General features: G+C 34.4%; 2 protein-coding genes and 1 long non-coding RNA gene across 8 annotated transcripts; 2 read left to right on the top strand and 1 right to left on the bottom strand.

The window, feature by feature from the left end:
* Positions 1–1,670: 1,670 nt before the first annotated feature.
* Positions 1,671–3,198, top strand: LOC106317177. The gene is made up of 3 exons (XR_001265069.1): positions 1,671–1,806; positions 2,217–2,264; positions 2,963–3,198. It is a non-coding gene; the product is annotated as an uncharacterized LOC106317177 (long non-coding RNA).
* Positions 3,199–7,266: 4,068 nt separating this feature from the next.
* LOC106318247 (subtilisin-like protease SBT2.5) lies at positions 7,267–11,832 on the top strand. Of its 6 annotated transcripts, none has more exons than XM_013756139.1 (11): positions 7,267–7,571; positions 8,383–8,587; positions 8,668–8,812; positions 8,881–9,275; positions 9,360–9,455; positions 9,532–9,604; positions 9,783–10,068; positions 10,155–10,480; positions 10,567–10,834; positions 10,901–11,182; positions 11,264–11,832. In XM_013756139.1, the coding sequence occupies exons 2-11, from the start codon at positions 8,421–8,423 to the stop codon at positions 11,671–11,673; spliced, it is 2,448 nt and encodes an 815-aa protein (XP_013611593.1). In that variant the 5' UTR covers positions 7,267–7,571; positions 8,383–8,420; the 3' UTR covers positions 11,674–11,832. The 6 variants fall into 6 exon arrangements, with proteins under 6 accessions (XP_013611593.1, XP_013611599.1, XP_013611594.1 ...); XM_013756145.1 differs by lacking the exon at positions 7,267–7,571 and adding an exon at positions 7,622–7,640; XM_013756140.1 differs by lacking the exon at positions 7,267–7,571 and adding an exon at positions 7,664–7,739.
* Positions 11,833–11,842: 10 nt separating this feature from the next.
* LOC106318248 lies at positions 11,843–15,629 on the bottom strand. The gene is made up of 11 exons (XM_013756146.1): positions 15,205–15,629; positions 14,155–14,629; positions 13,971–14,069; positions 13,715–13,815; positions 13,554–13,625; positions 13,383–13,473; positions 12,962–13,042; positions 12,765–12,827; positions 12,552–12,674; positions 12,419–12,457; positions 11,843–12,313 (listed from the first exon to the last, which is right to left on the bottom strand). The coding sequence occupies exons 2-11, from the start codon at positions 14,539–14,541 to the stop codon at positions 12,182–12,184; spliced, it is 1,188 nt and encodes a 395-aa protein (XP_013611600.1). The 5' UTR covers positions 14,542–14,629; positions 15,205–15,629; the 3' UTR covers positions 11,843–12,181.
* Positions 15,630–16,397: the final 768 nt, after the last annotated feature.

Genomic DNA, 16,397 nt, shown 5'->3' with positions numbered 1-16,397 from the left:
GAAATCTCGATTTCTCAAAATATTTTTAAATATTTTGTTACTTTTCTATAAGTATTAAAATTTCAAATGATTGTGGATGTGTCAGAGACATTTTTTGTAACTATATACAAAATCAAAATGTCATGATGTCGCGTAGTATTTAATTATATGAATTTCGGTGACAAACTATATGTCATTTTCTATTATTTACTAAAACTGTAATTATCTAAATATAATAGAGTTATTTCAAAATTATATACAAATTCCAAATCTCATATATTGATGTAAATTTCTATAAATCTCAATACAAAAGCAATAAGAACTTTCTAAAATTGCATAAAGACATCGAAATCTATAACTATAAAGTTACGAAATGCTATGCACTGCGGGGGGGGGGGGGGGGGGGGGGGGGTTTGTTGCCACGTGTCGACTCGGTAGGTGGTCAGTGTATCTCACGCGTTCTTCTTTAACCCGCGCGTGATTTTTTTTCCGTTGCTTTATGTCCATTTGTTGAGTAAGTGAATTTCACGCGTGATAAAGATGTGAATTGGCTTTGGGCTTCGTTTGTGATGTGGGTTTAATGTGTGTTTTAAAGATGGTCCAATTTAAGCCCAGATGATCAGCGTCGTTTGTAGCCGACATAAATTTAGGGTTCTTCTGTGTTCTTCTTCTTGCAGCGATTCTTGACCTTCGAGGTTTCACCGACACAACACACTCCCTTTCCTACCCGTAACGTCTCATATATCCTTTAATCCGTAATTTATTTTACGTTTTCCCTTGATTAATCCACTCCTCTTTCATTAAGATTTCGGTGAGCCTTTTCGTTAACTTTGAAACTGCCTTGATGTACACCTTAAGTGGGTTCGATGACACACGCAGCAATCCGAAATTCAGACTTTCTGATGGGCCTGTCTCCATTCGTTTCAATGAGGGGACTGCTTTTGAAAAGTTAGCAACCACTACGAGGATAATTCCGACAGAACATTTCCGCTTCCGACCATATGAACAGATACTTGAGCTCGCAAACACTGGGAAACAACTTCTGTGTATTAATTCAGATTTTTTTTTTTCTGTGTTTGCTTTCTCATATAACGATTAATGTTGGGTACATACGATGATATCTTAGACGTTATGGGTGAGCTTCGTGCAATAAGGAGCACAATAACTGACCGTCTACCTGGGGCACAACATGTTATGCTAACTTTACGCCTGGAGGGGTACGCTCGGTTCTCTGATATCTGTTTCTTATGATTGATGCTTACTTTTATTAGTTTTACATTCAATTTTCTTTTCGATTGATTGGTTTTACCTAAGATCAGTTTCAACAGGTTTCTATTGCTAAGGTTTGGAGATTTTCCAACTTCGTAATTTCCATTTGTCATGGTACTATATGCTTTAGTCATTTGCAATGGTCTAAGATGTTTGATTATATTAATTAAAGAGCAAAATTTAACAGTCAAATAAATCGGTTTTCCCAAGGGTGTACGACCCTTGCTCTTCATTTACAATACTGACTTTGTTCCGACAGTACTCACAAAATTTAACAGTTTTGTAAATGAAGAGCAAGGGTCGTACACCCCTCCCGTGGAGGGCTAAAACTCAAAAATGTTTAGATCTTCTAACGGACACGAGAGACACAACAGGTCTCCACGTCAGATATTGTGTCTATAGTGGGCCACATCCATCAGATTCTTTTTCAAGTAAGTGTTTCCTGGTTTTAAGTATTCTGTGGTCTATATGTTAGGTGCTCACTGCTCACGTTTCTCCCTGTCTCTAAACATGTTTTTAAATGGCAGACTTATGCAGGAGCTGAATTTCTTAAAAATGGTATGTTCTGGTTCATTATTTACCCTTTTATCACATCCAAAGATTTCAGTTTCGATTTCCTAAAGTTTTAACCCAAGAAACTGTCACACAATTTGTAAGCTGTCTCTGAAATGCTTAAATCTGACCAAACATATATATATGTATTGTAGTTCATTGTGATTAAGCACTCAGTTAACACTTTTTTCCTCCTCGGTAAAACTTTCTTAAGCTCCCTGGTGAGTTTGTATGCATAGACAACAGTAAAACATGATGATAATTACAGTAATGATGACTTTGATGATGGTATCTTTGTATCTCTTGAATTTTTCATGCTTGAATCCCCTTCCGCTAACAGTCATTGTTCTATCTACCCTTCTTTACATGATTCTATGAACATATTAGTATAACAGGTGTGGTATATGTTTGTGCAGGTGGCCATTCCCCTTCTTTGATTCGTCACCCCCTTGTGCCCATTTGTGGTATGCTACACAACCTCACCGCTCTACCTTTTATTTCGGTTATTATGCAACAAAAAATAATAGAATAAAATTCAACTTCTGGTAATCCAAAAGTTTGCATTCGGTTCTGTAAGTATAGACAATAGAAATGATTATTGATCTTGAATGGACTTGAGAATCCATGGTAGTATGTAGTCTTAATTGACGTCGCTGGTATTCTGCTGTTAGGTTGATGATGCATGTACATTGCTTTGGAATTTTTGCATTGATCGTGAAGTTGAAGTACATGTTAATGTTTCTCAGAAGAACCATAGTTATAAATAACATATATACTCAGAATGTTAATAGTACACAGTACAAAAGAAAAATGTTACAAATCTTTTTGTTAATTTTGAAATGTTAAAATGGCAAAACCATTCTGAAAAATGCACTTTTCAATTATTTTACGACTTTTGATTGATCCACATTCCTCTAGCAATGCATATATAAGCTTCATTCGGAAAACCGAAACAACTCTCTCTGACTCTTGCAAGTTGATGTCAGACTAATATCGTTGTTTGGTGAAACTCTAAATTATGTTCTGTACATAAGATATGAACCTGTGTTCATTGTGGGATACAGTTAAGATAACTTGACCTGAATAGCATTGAGAGTATGTGACCTCCAGTTTCCGGCATCATGGTTCTTTTGCGTTGTTGTCTTTAAATACGTTTGTGCAGATTGCAGAGTCACTGCCTCAAATCTGCTTCTTATTTGGTTTTACGGGGGAAGAGATGATGGAGCTCATTGATGCATTTCCAAAACCTCTACATGTATGTAAAAGTCGTATCAAGGAAAAAAGAAAAAGAAAAAGAAAAAGAGGAATGGATCATTTCTTTTAAAGATGAGTACATTGTATAATATTTAGTAACTGATTGTAACGATCAACCAACTGTACCACCTTTACACAATGCCATGCCAGCTTCACTTTCAGCTCATCAACCGGCATTAGTTACTTATCAGTATTCACCCGAATAAATATTAAGCTAATCGTCTCACTACTTATTGGTATTATACGATTTCATTGTTCGATTATGCTCCCATTTTCATAAATAAAAATTATGACAATAAATCAGCGACTATAGTAACTAAATGCGAGGTAGAAAAATGGTTTTCAGAAGATTACTACATTTTCATGTGAAGCCTAACATACCAGAATTGATGATAGTTAGGACTACAATTATGTCAAGACATACAAAATCATATATATCAAGATAAATAGAGAATTAATATCAATATGTCGACTCTCATTATAATTAAAAGAAAATTAATTTCAAATTTAGTATAGATTTTTATTTATAAAATATTGGTATTGGTAGAAAAATGGTTTTCAGAAGATTAATACATTTTCATGTGAAGCCTAACATACCAGAATTGATGATAGTTAGGACTACAATTATGTCAAAACATACAAAATCATATATATCAAGATAAATGGAGAATTAATATCAATATGTCGACTCTCATAATAATTATAAGAAAATTAATTTCAAATTTAGTATAGATTTTTATTTATAAAATATTGGTATTAACTATAAATGATTTTATACATTTAGAGTATTTCCACCCTACTCTATTTCTTATTATAAAAATTGAGAAATTCTCTAAGGTAGTCATTTTTAAGTTTTTGTCACAAAAATAGTCTTCAATGAAGAAAATGACCAAAATAAGTTTTATTAAAGGATAAAAATGTATTTTTATCCTAGGGTTAACTAATCTAGACTTAGGGTGTAGAGTTAACGGGTGGGGTTTTGGGTATAGCTTTTCAAATTTAAAAAAAATAAAAAATTAACATTAAAATTCTCATAATAAAAATGGGCTATTTTGGTCATTTTTAGGGCTACTTTTGTGACAAAAACTTAAAAAGAGCTATTTGAAAGAATTGCCCTTATAAATTATCAAAATAATAAATAAAAAATTAAAATTAGATAAAATATATAACAAAGGCCAATACCATAATAGAACCTAAAATGTATAATTTTCAAGTTTAAATAGGAAGAAATCATAAAAGTCTGTCAATCAATTTAATTAAGATACTAGATGTTTGTCCGCGCAAAAGCGCGGATTGGCTAGTTTTTATACATACTGTAAAGTAAAATCAAGTACATTTTATTAGAAAACATCTATACTATTAAAACTGAAACTGCCACTGCATTTAAAATCAATTTCAATTAATAAATTGTAATAGTTGTTGTTTCTTTATGGTGAAAATAAAAACACAAACTGAAATATATAGTATATATTATATAAAACAATTTTTAAACCATATTTAATTTAGTTAATATAAAAATTTCGAGAGTTCAATTTTCAAGAAAACAAAATATCATAAAATTAATAATAGTTCTTAAAAACAGCATGTTAATATATGAATAGTACAATTACATCCAATTGTATCAAATTATAATTTTTTATTATAATATTATGCACAAATAAAAAAAATTATTATCAAACATCTATATTATAAAGTAATATATTTTACCATATATATAAATTACAGAACATAAAAAGTAAAAAAGAGAATCTACCTCAAAAATCATTTATATATTATTACCTCATTTTGTGTTAGAAAAAAAAAAATATATATATATATATATTATTACATCATTCGCAGCACTTTGATTTAATCTTCGTTTTTGAAGAATTAAACACTGCAACAGGAGGAAACTCAATTGACATCTTCAGTGTAACTCATGCAAAAAGAGAGTATCAAGTTGAGAAGAAGAGATAGTGAACTTGGATAAAGAATTGTTATAAATTTGAATCAATTTTTGACTACACTCAAAACCTAAAAATAATTGACTGACAACGAAGACATAACTTTTTTTTGATCAACGAAGACGTAACTATATGTAAAAAAACAGAAAGGGGGGAAAAGAAAATACAAAATTAGTTGATTGAAATATATAGAAGGTGAACGGTTTAAAATCGTTGCATGATTTGGGAGTTACACAAATAACATGATTCACTTTGAACGTGGTAATAGTAGTTAGAGAAAATTTAGGATTAAATTAGTTTAAGACAATTAAGGATCGTAAAAGAAATGTGTCTAACTGATCGATTTTACCATTATGTTTTAATTGATTTTTTTTTAGTTTAAGCCACATGTCATAATAGGATTGGTCGCGTGACTTGTGATTTAGTATATAAGGGATTATTTTCAAGTTACATCAAAACAAGGTAAAAAAATTTTTAATAAAAAAGAATATCACATGGAATTTTTTCTTTTTTATTTTTTGTCATCATTTATGTAAGAAATTAACAAAATATCTATGGAAAACCACAATAATATATAAATATAATTAAACCCGATTTTAAAAAAATATTTAAGAAAACAAAAAACAAAATAAAAGAATATATTTGCTCAAAAATGCGGAGAATATAACCTTAGAAAGATTATAAAACGAAGAATGAAACAAAAAAAAATCTTAGATTATTTTATTCAATCAAATATTTAAAACCTACCCATCTTTCGCATTCAGTGAATAAAGAGGTACGTCTTAAATCAAAACACATATATTACTAATAATTTTAAAATAAACACAATATAAAATAACATGAGAAAGAAAACATGAGGAAAAAATAACAAATAGACAATACTTAAAAATACACATAAATATCATTTAACTTCTGTATATTTGTAAATGATCAACCAAATAAAACAAGAAATTATGTTACTATTAATCAAAATGAGATAATTTGAGAACCAATGGTTGCAGAAAGTTTAAAATAAACCAAAAAAATATAGAAATAATTGTAACACATCAAAATTTAAAATGAAATTTAAAAAAACACAATATCAGCAAAACAAAATACACATGTGAATAACACAAATATCAAAGAATCAAACAACATAATCACAAAACAAACACATGTATTTACATGTTTTCCTTTTGAAATAACTACTTTACTTTATGTTTTAATTTCAACTATATTTGCTTTAGTGCAACTATCATCTATTTATTCTATATTGAACCGATCAGTGCAACCATTTATGTTATTTCTCTTTGACCTAAACAGTTTCAAAACAAAATAATACATTAATGTCCCTAAATGGATCAGAAAACAATTTGCAACTCATTAAAAATAAAAGATAGGAACCCCTAGCATCTCAAATAATGATCAAATCCCAACTTTAGATTTCAGTATGGATTTCCAAATCGTTGAGTAGTCTCCCTTAAGCTATTTATTGTAAATTTTACGGTTTCATTATGCCTTTTCGAATAAAGACACGTTTATGATTGAAAACAAACATCATTATTGAGTTATATAACACTGGCCCTCTAATTATGAATTTAATATTTAACTCTTTTTTCAAGCAAAAAATATATTCAACTTTTTACCTGTAATAAGGCTGTAACCAATTTAAGTCAACAATATATATACACTATAATTTTCTCTTTGCACTTTTCAATGTTTCTCTCTCAAACTTTTTTTTTTTTGTTATCAACAATCTTCCAATTTAAGTTTGTTTAGGCCGGCCACATCATAATTCTGTATGGATTGCCAAAGCTAATATTTTTCAGGGAAAAAGATACCTTTTAAAAATACTTTATAAATGGAAAAGGTGAAATAACTATTGCACCACTAATGACATGAAACAGTAAATCATCAATTTTCTGAAAATCAACCTGAATATTTTGGTACAGATAATAAATCCACATAACTATTCACTGAATTAAACACAAAACATTGATTTCACATATCTACTTTTGAGGGGTAAAATAGTCATTTTAAACACAAACTGACAGCAAATCTCGCGCGCGAATGGTCAGTCTCCTTCCTCCCCACCTTCGGACAATCGGATATTTATGTAAATTCCATTACTAAACCAAAAAATTGGATTTTCCTGTTAAATCCATAAACACTTCTTAAAACATAGTAACAATTAATATTAGTCGCCATCATCTTCGCTCCGTTGTCTCCTTAATAACACCTTTATTTTTTATAAAGCAATATCAAGAAAAATTAAAACCTTTTCTTCTCCATTTCTACCCCACACAAAGCAACAAACACTCCCTCCTCCATTCATCACTAAATCACAGTAACTCTTTTGTTTTTTTTTACTGAACTCCCGTGTCTCATTTTGATCCTTTGGTAGATCTCTCTTCTACCAAGAAAACCCAGAATCATAACCACTCTATTAAAAGATCTGAATCAGTTTCTTCTGTGGGTTTGTTCTTTCTGCAAATGTAGTGAATAATAAAGTTATAACCTTTCGTCTCAAAAAAGCTACTTTTGTGTGTGTGTTTTGTCTGATTGCTGCGTCTGGATTCGTCTCGTGAAGCAAATGTAAGTTCGTACACATTATTGCCTTTTTTGGATTTTACTCTGTTCAAGCTACAGTTTCTAAGCATAAAGGTATACACTTTTTTTTTCTTTCTATTTCGTCCGGGTTTTATACTTTGCTTGGATGGTTTGTGAAAGTGTGTATTATTCTTACTTGGATGGTTTGTGAAAGTGTGTATTATTCTTACTTAGTCTTGATATTTTTTTGATTTGATGATGTTAATTTTTTACACAAAAAAAAATGTAGGCTTGAGAGGCAAAAGATTCTTTCTTCTATTTTCCTCTTCTTTGTTTGTCTCATTAATTGAAGAGCAATAGTTGTTATACTGTACTTACTGTTTTTCAGTTTCTAGCTTTTTCTTCTCTTATATAAATGGCATATGGTGGAGCTGAACTTTCTTTATTTGATTATTGTGCTTAGGCAGATTTCTCTAGAGTAAGTACTATACACTTCTAGGTTCTTTGTCTTCAAGCTGTGGTTTAGATTTCAAGTTTTTTACCTTTGGGTTGGTTGGATATGCTAATGCTCTTTTATGTGTTTGATTCTCTGACAAGTGAAACATCCAGAAAGATGAATCTCTTTCCTTGTTCTTTTGTTTGGTGGTTTTAGCTACAATTTATCACTGGATTTTCAGTTTTGATGTTCTTGAGATGATTCTTGTGAAAGGTTGGTCCTTTTGGACTATCTCTCTGAGAAGAGTGTATGAGATTAGATGATTAATGTCATTCTTTTTCAATATCTATGTGGTTGGAGTGAACCGATAGTTTCCATTTGATAGGATGCTAATGCATTCATTTGATTTTGATTCTACAGCAAATTAAAAGTTGGAGCTTCATTTTGTGCGAACCAGTATGGATATGGGGATGATATTTTTTGTTGTTTCGGCGCTTCTTGTTACTGTGACAGCAGATGTTTACATTGTGACTATAGAAGGAGATCCAATCATAAGTTATAAAGGTGGAGAAAATGGTTATGAAGCAACTGCTGTTGAATCTGATGAGAAGATTGATACATCAAGGTAACTTAGATAGATAGTTTCTCTTCTTTCATTTGGATATATGATTAAAGAAGAAGGGTCATATGTTATTTTTCTTTCAGTGAATTGGTGACATCGTATGCTCGTCACTTAGAGAGGAAGCACGATATGATCCTTGGAATGCTCTTTGAGGAAGGGTCATACAAAAAGCTTTACAGCTATAAACACCTCATAAATGGATTTGCAGTACATGTTTCTCCTGAGCAGGTAAAAAAAAAAAATTAGATTTTGAGATCATTCTATGTTCCCTTGCACTAATCCACTACGTTTGCTAGGCAGAAACACTACGTCGCACCCCAGGTATCAAATCTGTAAACAAAGACTGGAAAGTGAGGAGACTCACCACACATACACCAGAGTTTCTGGGACTTCCAACGGATGTGTGGCCTACAGGTGGTGGCTTTGAGAGAGCAGGAGAAGATATTGTTATCGGTTTTGTTGACTCTGGGATTTATCCTCATCACCCCAGTTTTGCATCTCACCATAGATTACCTTATGGACCTCTTCATCACTACAAGGGGAAGTGTGAAGAAGATCCTCATACCAAGAAGAGCTTCTGCAACAGGAAGATTGTTGGAGCCCAACACTTCGCTGAAGCTGCTAAAGCGGCTGGTGCATTTAACCCAAATATTGACTATGCATCGCCAATGGATGGTGATGGGCATGGAAGGTTCGTCTCTATGGCCTTTATAGTCTCCTAGTATTGTACTCAAAAGCCTTTCACTGTACTAAGCAATTCTGATTATTGTCTCAGTCATACAGCAGCTATTGCTGCTGGGAATAATGGTATTCCGTTGAGAATGCACGGTTATGAATTTGGAAGAGCAAGTGGGATGGCTCCACGTGCAAGGTAGATGGATACTTAGTGCAAATGAAAGTTTGTTTTCTTTTGCTTCATAAGCTAAAAGGCTAATCATGTCTTTCAGGATTGCTGTTTACAAGGCTCTTTACCGGCTTTTCGGAGGCTTTGTGGCTGATGTAGTTGCTGCAATTGATCAGGTAAGAGTAAGAACTTAGCACAAGTTAGAATGGATTCATCACATGGTATCATGGAACATAGTTCAGCTTAGTATTAATGATTTATTCAGCAACATGAGTCAAGTAACCCTTCTAAATGCTATTTTTTCATAAACAATGCCTTGGTTGATATTAATTTAGAGATCTTCATGATGAGCAGGCTGTTCATGATGGAGTAGATATCCTGAGTCTCTCTGTTGGTCCCAACAGTCCTCCAACCACTACCAAGACTACGTTCTTGAATCCATTCGACGCCACACTTCTTGGAGCTGTGAAAGCTGGCGTTTTCGTCGCTCAAGCTGCTGGAAACGGAGGCCCATTTCCAAAAACTTTGGTTTCGTATAGCCCCTGGATAACTACCGTCGCTGCTGCAATTGATGACCGCAGATACAAAAACCATCTTACACTTGGAAATGGAAAAATGCTAGCTGGGCTGGGATTATCACGTAAGAACAAAAACAAATGTTATGTTAACATTTGGCTTATAATAACAAGTTTCTGTTTTGATGAAATGTTTATGTATTCTCTGCAGCATCAACTCGGCCTCATCGGTTGTACACACTGGTCTCCGCAAACGATGTTCTGCTTGATTCATCTGCGTCAAAGTACAATCCATCTGATTGCCAGAGACCAGAAGTCTTTAACAAGAAACTTGTTGAAGGAAAGATCCTTCTCTGTGGGTACTCTTTCAACTTCGTTGTTGGTACAGCTTCCATCAAGAAAGTTGTTGCGACAGTGAAGCATTTAGGAGCTGCTGGTTTCGTTCTTGTTGTTGAAAATGTTTCTCCAGGGACAAAGTTCGATCCTGTTCCTTCTGCAGTTCCAGGAATCTTGATCACAGATGTGTCTAAGTCAATGGTAATATGAGAGATTCATTGTTTTTCACTTAACTCTCAGCCTAGTTTTGTCAGAATCTTGAAAAGCTTTGTGTTTTGCATCTTTAGGATTTGATTGATTACTACAATGTCAGTACAACAAGAGACTGGACTGGGCGAGTGAAAAGCTTTAAAGCTGAGGGAAGCATTGGAGATGGTTTAGCACCTGTTTATCACAAATCAGCACCTCAAGTGGCGTTGTTCTCAGCTAGAGGTCCTAACACCAAAGATTTCAGTTTTCAAGATGCTGATCTTCTTAAACCGGATATTCTTGCACCCGGTTATCTTATATGGGCTGCTTGGTGTCCAAACGGAACAGACGAGCCTAACTATGTTGGTAAGTAAGCATCTAAACATGTGGAGGTTCTTTTGAGAGTTTCTTACTTTGGGGTGTATTGAGCAGGCGAAGGATTTGCGCTAATATCAGGAACCAGCATGGCTGCACCACACATAGCTGGGATAGCTGCACTTGTGAAGCAGAAGTATCCTCAATGGAGCCCAGCTGCTATCAAATCAGCTTTGATGACAACCTCAACAGTTATAGATAGAGCAGGAAGGCTTCTCCAGGCACAGCAATATTCAGACACAGAAGCTGTGACGCTTGTTAAAGCCACTCCTTTTGATTACGGAAGTGGTCATGTCAATCCACATGCTGCTCTAGATCCTGGCCTTGTCTTTGATGCAGGTACCGTTTCTCTGTTTTGCAGATGTACAAAGATCTTTGATCTCTCTGGTCAATAGGACTGATTGATTTTCTCTTGTAAAGGTTATGAGGACTATCTAGGATTCTTGTGCACAACACCGGGGATCGATGCCCACGAGATAAGAAACTACACCAACACGCCCTGCAACTATGATATGAAACATCCTTCAAACTTCAATGCAGCATCCATCGCCATTTCTCACCTTGTGGGGACTCAGACGGTGACAAGGAGAGTGACGAATGTGGCAGAGGTAGAAGAAACATACACAATAACAGCTAGGATGCAGCCTTCTACTGCCATTGAAGTGAACCCACCAGCAATGACTCTCAGACCTGGCGCTTCTAGAATTTTCTCAGTTACTCTGACCGTGAGATCGGTTTCTGGAGTGTACAGCTTTGGAGAGGTGAAGTTGAAAGGTAGCCGTGGGCATAAAGTGAGGATTCCGGTGGTGGCTCTGGGACATCGGCACTGAACAAATGTTGTTTGTGTTTGTAATATTTTTTTGTAATATGCAGTAATAAGAATGTAGCTCTAGAGAATTCTGTCTGAAAAAGGAGAATGCTTAATAGCAATTTGTATGATTAGTTTTTGATATAGAAACTCCACCTTCGGAGTTTCAATCCCTGAGGTATATGATCAGATCCTCAACTGAAAATTGTATAACACAGAAAGCACTCTGCTAAGATTTTTATAAATAACAACGAGATGTAGTGAAAACAGATGAGTTCAAAATGTCTCAACGTCCCCAACCAGATGAAATACACCAAACACTTCCTATGCTTCTCAAAAATCTCAATGATTCTCTCCTCTTAAAAGGACTTTGCAGCAAGTTACATCTTCTAAGGATTCCATGGTAGTTCCTCAAATTTAAAACTTGGTTCCTTAGAATGTAATGGGACGTTGGCCAAAGAATCCCAGTCGAAAAGAATACCTTCTTTTGCTTTGCGTTTCATCGATCAATCAAAACGCCTTGTTGAGGTCTATGCCATGCTTGTGTAGTTTGAAAAGAGGTCGATCAGTTTGTTGAGAGTAGCTGCGTGGAATTTCCTTCCAAAGAGATAGCAAGGTCTTTTGATTCCGTTCCACATGCATGGTGTCCATGTTACTTCACCCTGAGTTTTGCAGACATAAGAAAATAGACATGAGAGTTATAATGAAGGTAGAGGTAGATTTACAACTGGTTACAAGTGGAGATGAATTGGTTTTGAAGCGTGTACCGTTCCCTCACTTGTTACACGTGAAACTGCATCAATGGACTGCAAATGGATGAAAAGGTATACCAATTGATTATCCTAATGGAAGCAAGCAAAGGAAGAGTTTTAAGAGATCGTAGCAATTTAGTGACAATACCGTGAGGTTCTTCAGTAACTCGTGCGTGACATCGTTGGGCATGTATGTTCTTGGATGCCACTTTTTCTCAGACCAATCAACATATGTTACAGTCCAGTTAGCAATGCCACCAGGATCAAGCATCTGAGAGATTTATCACACCAATACGGATAAAGAAAGCATGAGAAAGTGAAACACTTTCATTTTAGTTATAGAATCAAAATGGATTCTCACATGGAAGAATGTTGGCAAGTAGTGTTCGTCCGCTATGCAGTTCTTGTTGCTCTCTACACCTGGCTGAATTAAAAAAAAAAAACAAGGCCTTAACATCAATGTGTGGCTATTTTTCATAGATCTAAATAGCAATGCCTTCCATAAAATAGAGAAAAGAGATTCAAAAGCATCTATTCTGCGGCTTAGGTCATACTCACCCGACAGTAGTCCCGGAACTTTGAGTAGTAAAGACTGTCTGCCACAGTTATTACAGCATGCTGACGCTTCATTGAGAACCACTGCACGGATACAGAGATAGAGTTGACTAAGCCATGAAAACTTGTTAAACTTGATCAAAATGCTTCTCAATGAAGACGAATGAAACCAAATATGCCGATCAAATGTGTTTAACTGATGATATTAGTACTATGTGGTACTACCAATTCATCACTAGATGGTGCATACATGCTATTGCATGTATAAGCAAACATAGCTCTACTTAAGAGCCTTCTGTCGTATAGACAAGTTCCAAGCTCCAACAATGACACAAAAACGATTCCTTATATTTGAGTATGTTAGCGATCTCGCATGTGTTTTCAGAGTATGATACAAGCATATTACTAGATAAGTTTCTTTTACCTGTGCACCCTTTCGAAAATCTTCCTTTGGAATTTCCGGCAGCATGTGATCCATATGCCTGCCGGTTCCATGTGGACCAGGATCGTCAAAGCTGAAGAGTAAGATAAAATCATATATTACCATAGAGAAGCCAGGAAGATATATCTCATCAACTTGAACAGATGAGTTTACCAATCAACATTGCTGACATTGCTGTACATCATATAGTTGTACATGTATTCAAAACTTCTAAGTGGCACACAACTGCAAAAACCAAGAAACACTCTCAAGTTGGTTATGGCAACCTCAGAATACTCAGTAATAAGAGAAGTAAAGTGTCTGGGAGAGATTACCTATCAGAGAGTAAAACAAATTGCTGATTTTCAGGATCTCTTAGAGCATTGGTCAACAAACGTCTCTCGGCATCAATCATTGATATTCTACCCCAGATCACCTTCAGAAAAACATATACATATGATTCTATTACCACAGTCATGAAAATTACTACAGAACCATGACACACACACACCACCTATAATGTTTCTTTTTATGACCAATTAGAGAGATGTAATGACATGATATCCACATATAGAGGCATCAGAGACAGACCTCATCACTTCTAATTTCACGGTTAAGAAAGTAACGACTGGTGTGAACCGGCGTATCCTTTGATGCATGGATATACACTGAGAATTTCCCCTCATGACCCTGTGAAGAGGTAATAAAAGTACAATAGCGACAGTATGTTCTCAGACAGAAGCAAAACATATGACACAGTTGATGAAGTTTTTACCTCGAAAAAGAGGTCCCATAGCTTTTCAAAAGGCAAAGTACCAGGTGTTAGGAACATAAATGCAATCTTAGAAGTCTTTTTGATGACACGAGGGGAACTCAACATTTCGCTAATCACTACACGAGCTGCGATCTCGTCATCAGAAAACTCCCTCGGCGAGGGTGGAAGCCAATCAGTAAGGGCCTTGCATCCATTAGATGAAAACATATAACAAGCGGAGTTGCGGTGATGAGGGAACATGTAAGCACCGATTACAAACATTGTTATCAGAGAAACCACTGCGATGATCCATACTGGTTTCTTCGTAGGAGAACGGTGGTGGCGAGCACCAGGCAAAGACTGCGTATAACTTGTTCTGCCTAGAAGCCACCCTTTAACTGCCTTCATCTCATAAAAAAATCAAAAAGCTTTATTGCATACTGCAACACCTCAACCTCAGATATTCTTTAACCCACTGCACAACGCTTCAAACAAGCTTCACAAATAAAACATTTTAAATATCAGAAATCCATAGAGACAAAACATACAAGGAAACAAAAGAGGAACTGCACAAGATGCAATTTTGAAAACTAAACCAGAACAAGAACTAAATTTAGATAAGTTTCTTTAGTTTATCCTTCAAAGTTTCCCAAGCTGACCAACACAAAGAAAGAATGCCATACATATGAAATGAATCATATCAAAAGCTTAACCCTTTTTCACTAAGTTTCCATTTTTACAGATAAAATAAGCATAACAGGTGACTTAATCCAACAGAAAGATGGAAAAAGAATCAAAGATGGTGAAGAAGATACATTGAAAAATTCAAATTAGTACCAAAGGGAACAAAGTCCATGCTATATCCAAACCAAGAAAAGTCAAAACCATCGTCACAGCTTCTAGTAGACAATCAATCATTCAAGCTCATTGCTTTAAGGGGCAAACATGTCAGTCAATAGTTTCCACAAATGTTTGCTTCTCAAATCCTAGAATATATATATTTTTCAATTACAGTTTCCAAATCTAAAACCAAATCTGATCTTCTATTTAAAACAAGAGAATATATGGAACCTGGATCAAAACTTTTAAACGACGTCGGATCACACAGCTTGTTTGTTTCTGCCTAAAGATCCCGACTTTCAGCGAAGAACAACTGAGAGAGATATACACACTCAAAGAGACACTCCAGGAGTATACGTATCGATTAATCGATATCTAGCCACGCATATATACCGTTTCCTTCTGTGTAGTTTCAATCTCTTGCTCTTAAAAAAGTTTCCACCTTTTCACGATTTTGTTTCTTCTTCTGATTTCTCTCTCTATGTAAAATGAAGTTAGGTATCGACTCTGTACACCTAAGGAGAAGAAGAAGACAACGACGATGAAGAAGAAGAAGTCTCTGTCTCTTCCGTTCAAAAACAGAAGTAAAATTATCTTTTCTGAGGAAGAGAGATTAGTAAGCTTTTTTTTTTTTTTTTGGTCAAAGAGATTAGTATGATTTTTCTTTTTAATAATACTCCCGTTAATAAGTTTAATAACTGACGTGTACTTTTATAATTGGATATACTCTTAATCGTATTATATACTCACCATTAGACCGCGTGTGTTTATAAACTTCGTCAGATGCAATTTTAGACCAGTTACCTTACGTTTTTTTTTCTTTTGGTTGCAAAAGAAGTCTGAATTTATAAATGAGACCATTACTGGTTCATTAAATTTTCGTTATCACAATTATATAGGATTTTATAAATGTTCGCTATGTCCAAAAATAATAATTTGGTTATGCTTCTGTTTGGTTTAATTAGACTCGATTATGGTTTAGTTCAACTTGAATTTGTTATCATATACAGTATTAAGTATATCATCATACAATAACATAATATTTTGTTATGGAATTAAAAAAGGATTGGATTTGCAATAAATACAATTAGTAACGTGGAATAATACATATGTCAAAACAGTGCTATAGTTACGCAATGAGAAAAAGACAAAAATAGCACTAAATCAAGTTTTTGTTCACAAACTAGCACTTAAAATCAAAAGTCACAAAAATAGCACTTAATGTTTTATCAAAAGTCACAAACTTAGGGTTTAGAGTTAAAGGGTGGGGTTTAGGATTTAAGGTTTAGGGTTTAGGGTTTAGAGTTTAGGGTTTAGGGTTTAGAATTGAGAAATGAGGTTTTGGGGATAAGATATAAACTTAGAAAGGTGCTATTTTGGTCATTTTAGTTTTTGAGTGCTATTTTTGTGATATAAACTTAGAA

Source organism: Brassica oleracea, chromosome C9, assembly GCF_000695525.1.
Source record: "Brassica oleracea var. oleracea cultivar TO1000 chromosome C9, BOL, whole genome shotgun sequence".
Classification (NCBI taxonomy): domain Eukaryota; kingdom Viridiplantae; phylum Streptophyta; class Magnoliopsida; order Brassicales; family Brassicaceae; genus Brassica; species Brassica oleracea.
This window is presented reverse-complemented; position numbering and strand designations above follow the sequence as displayed.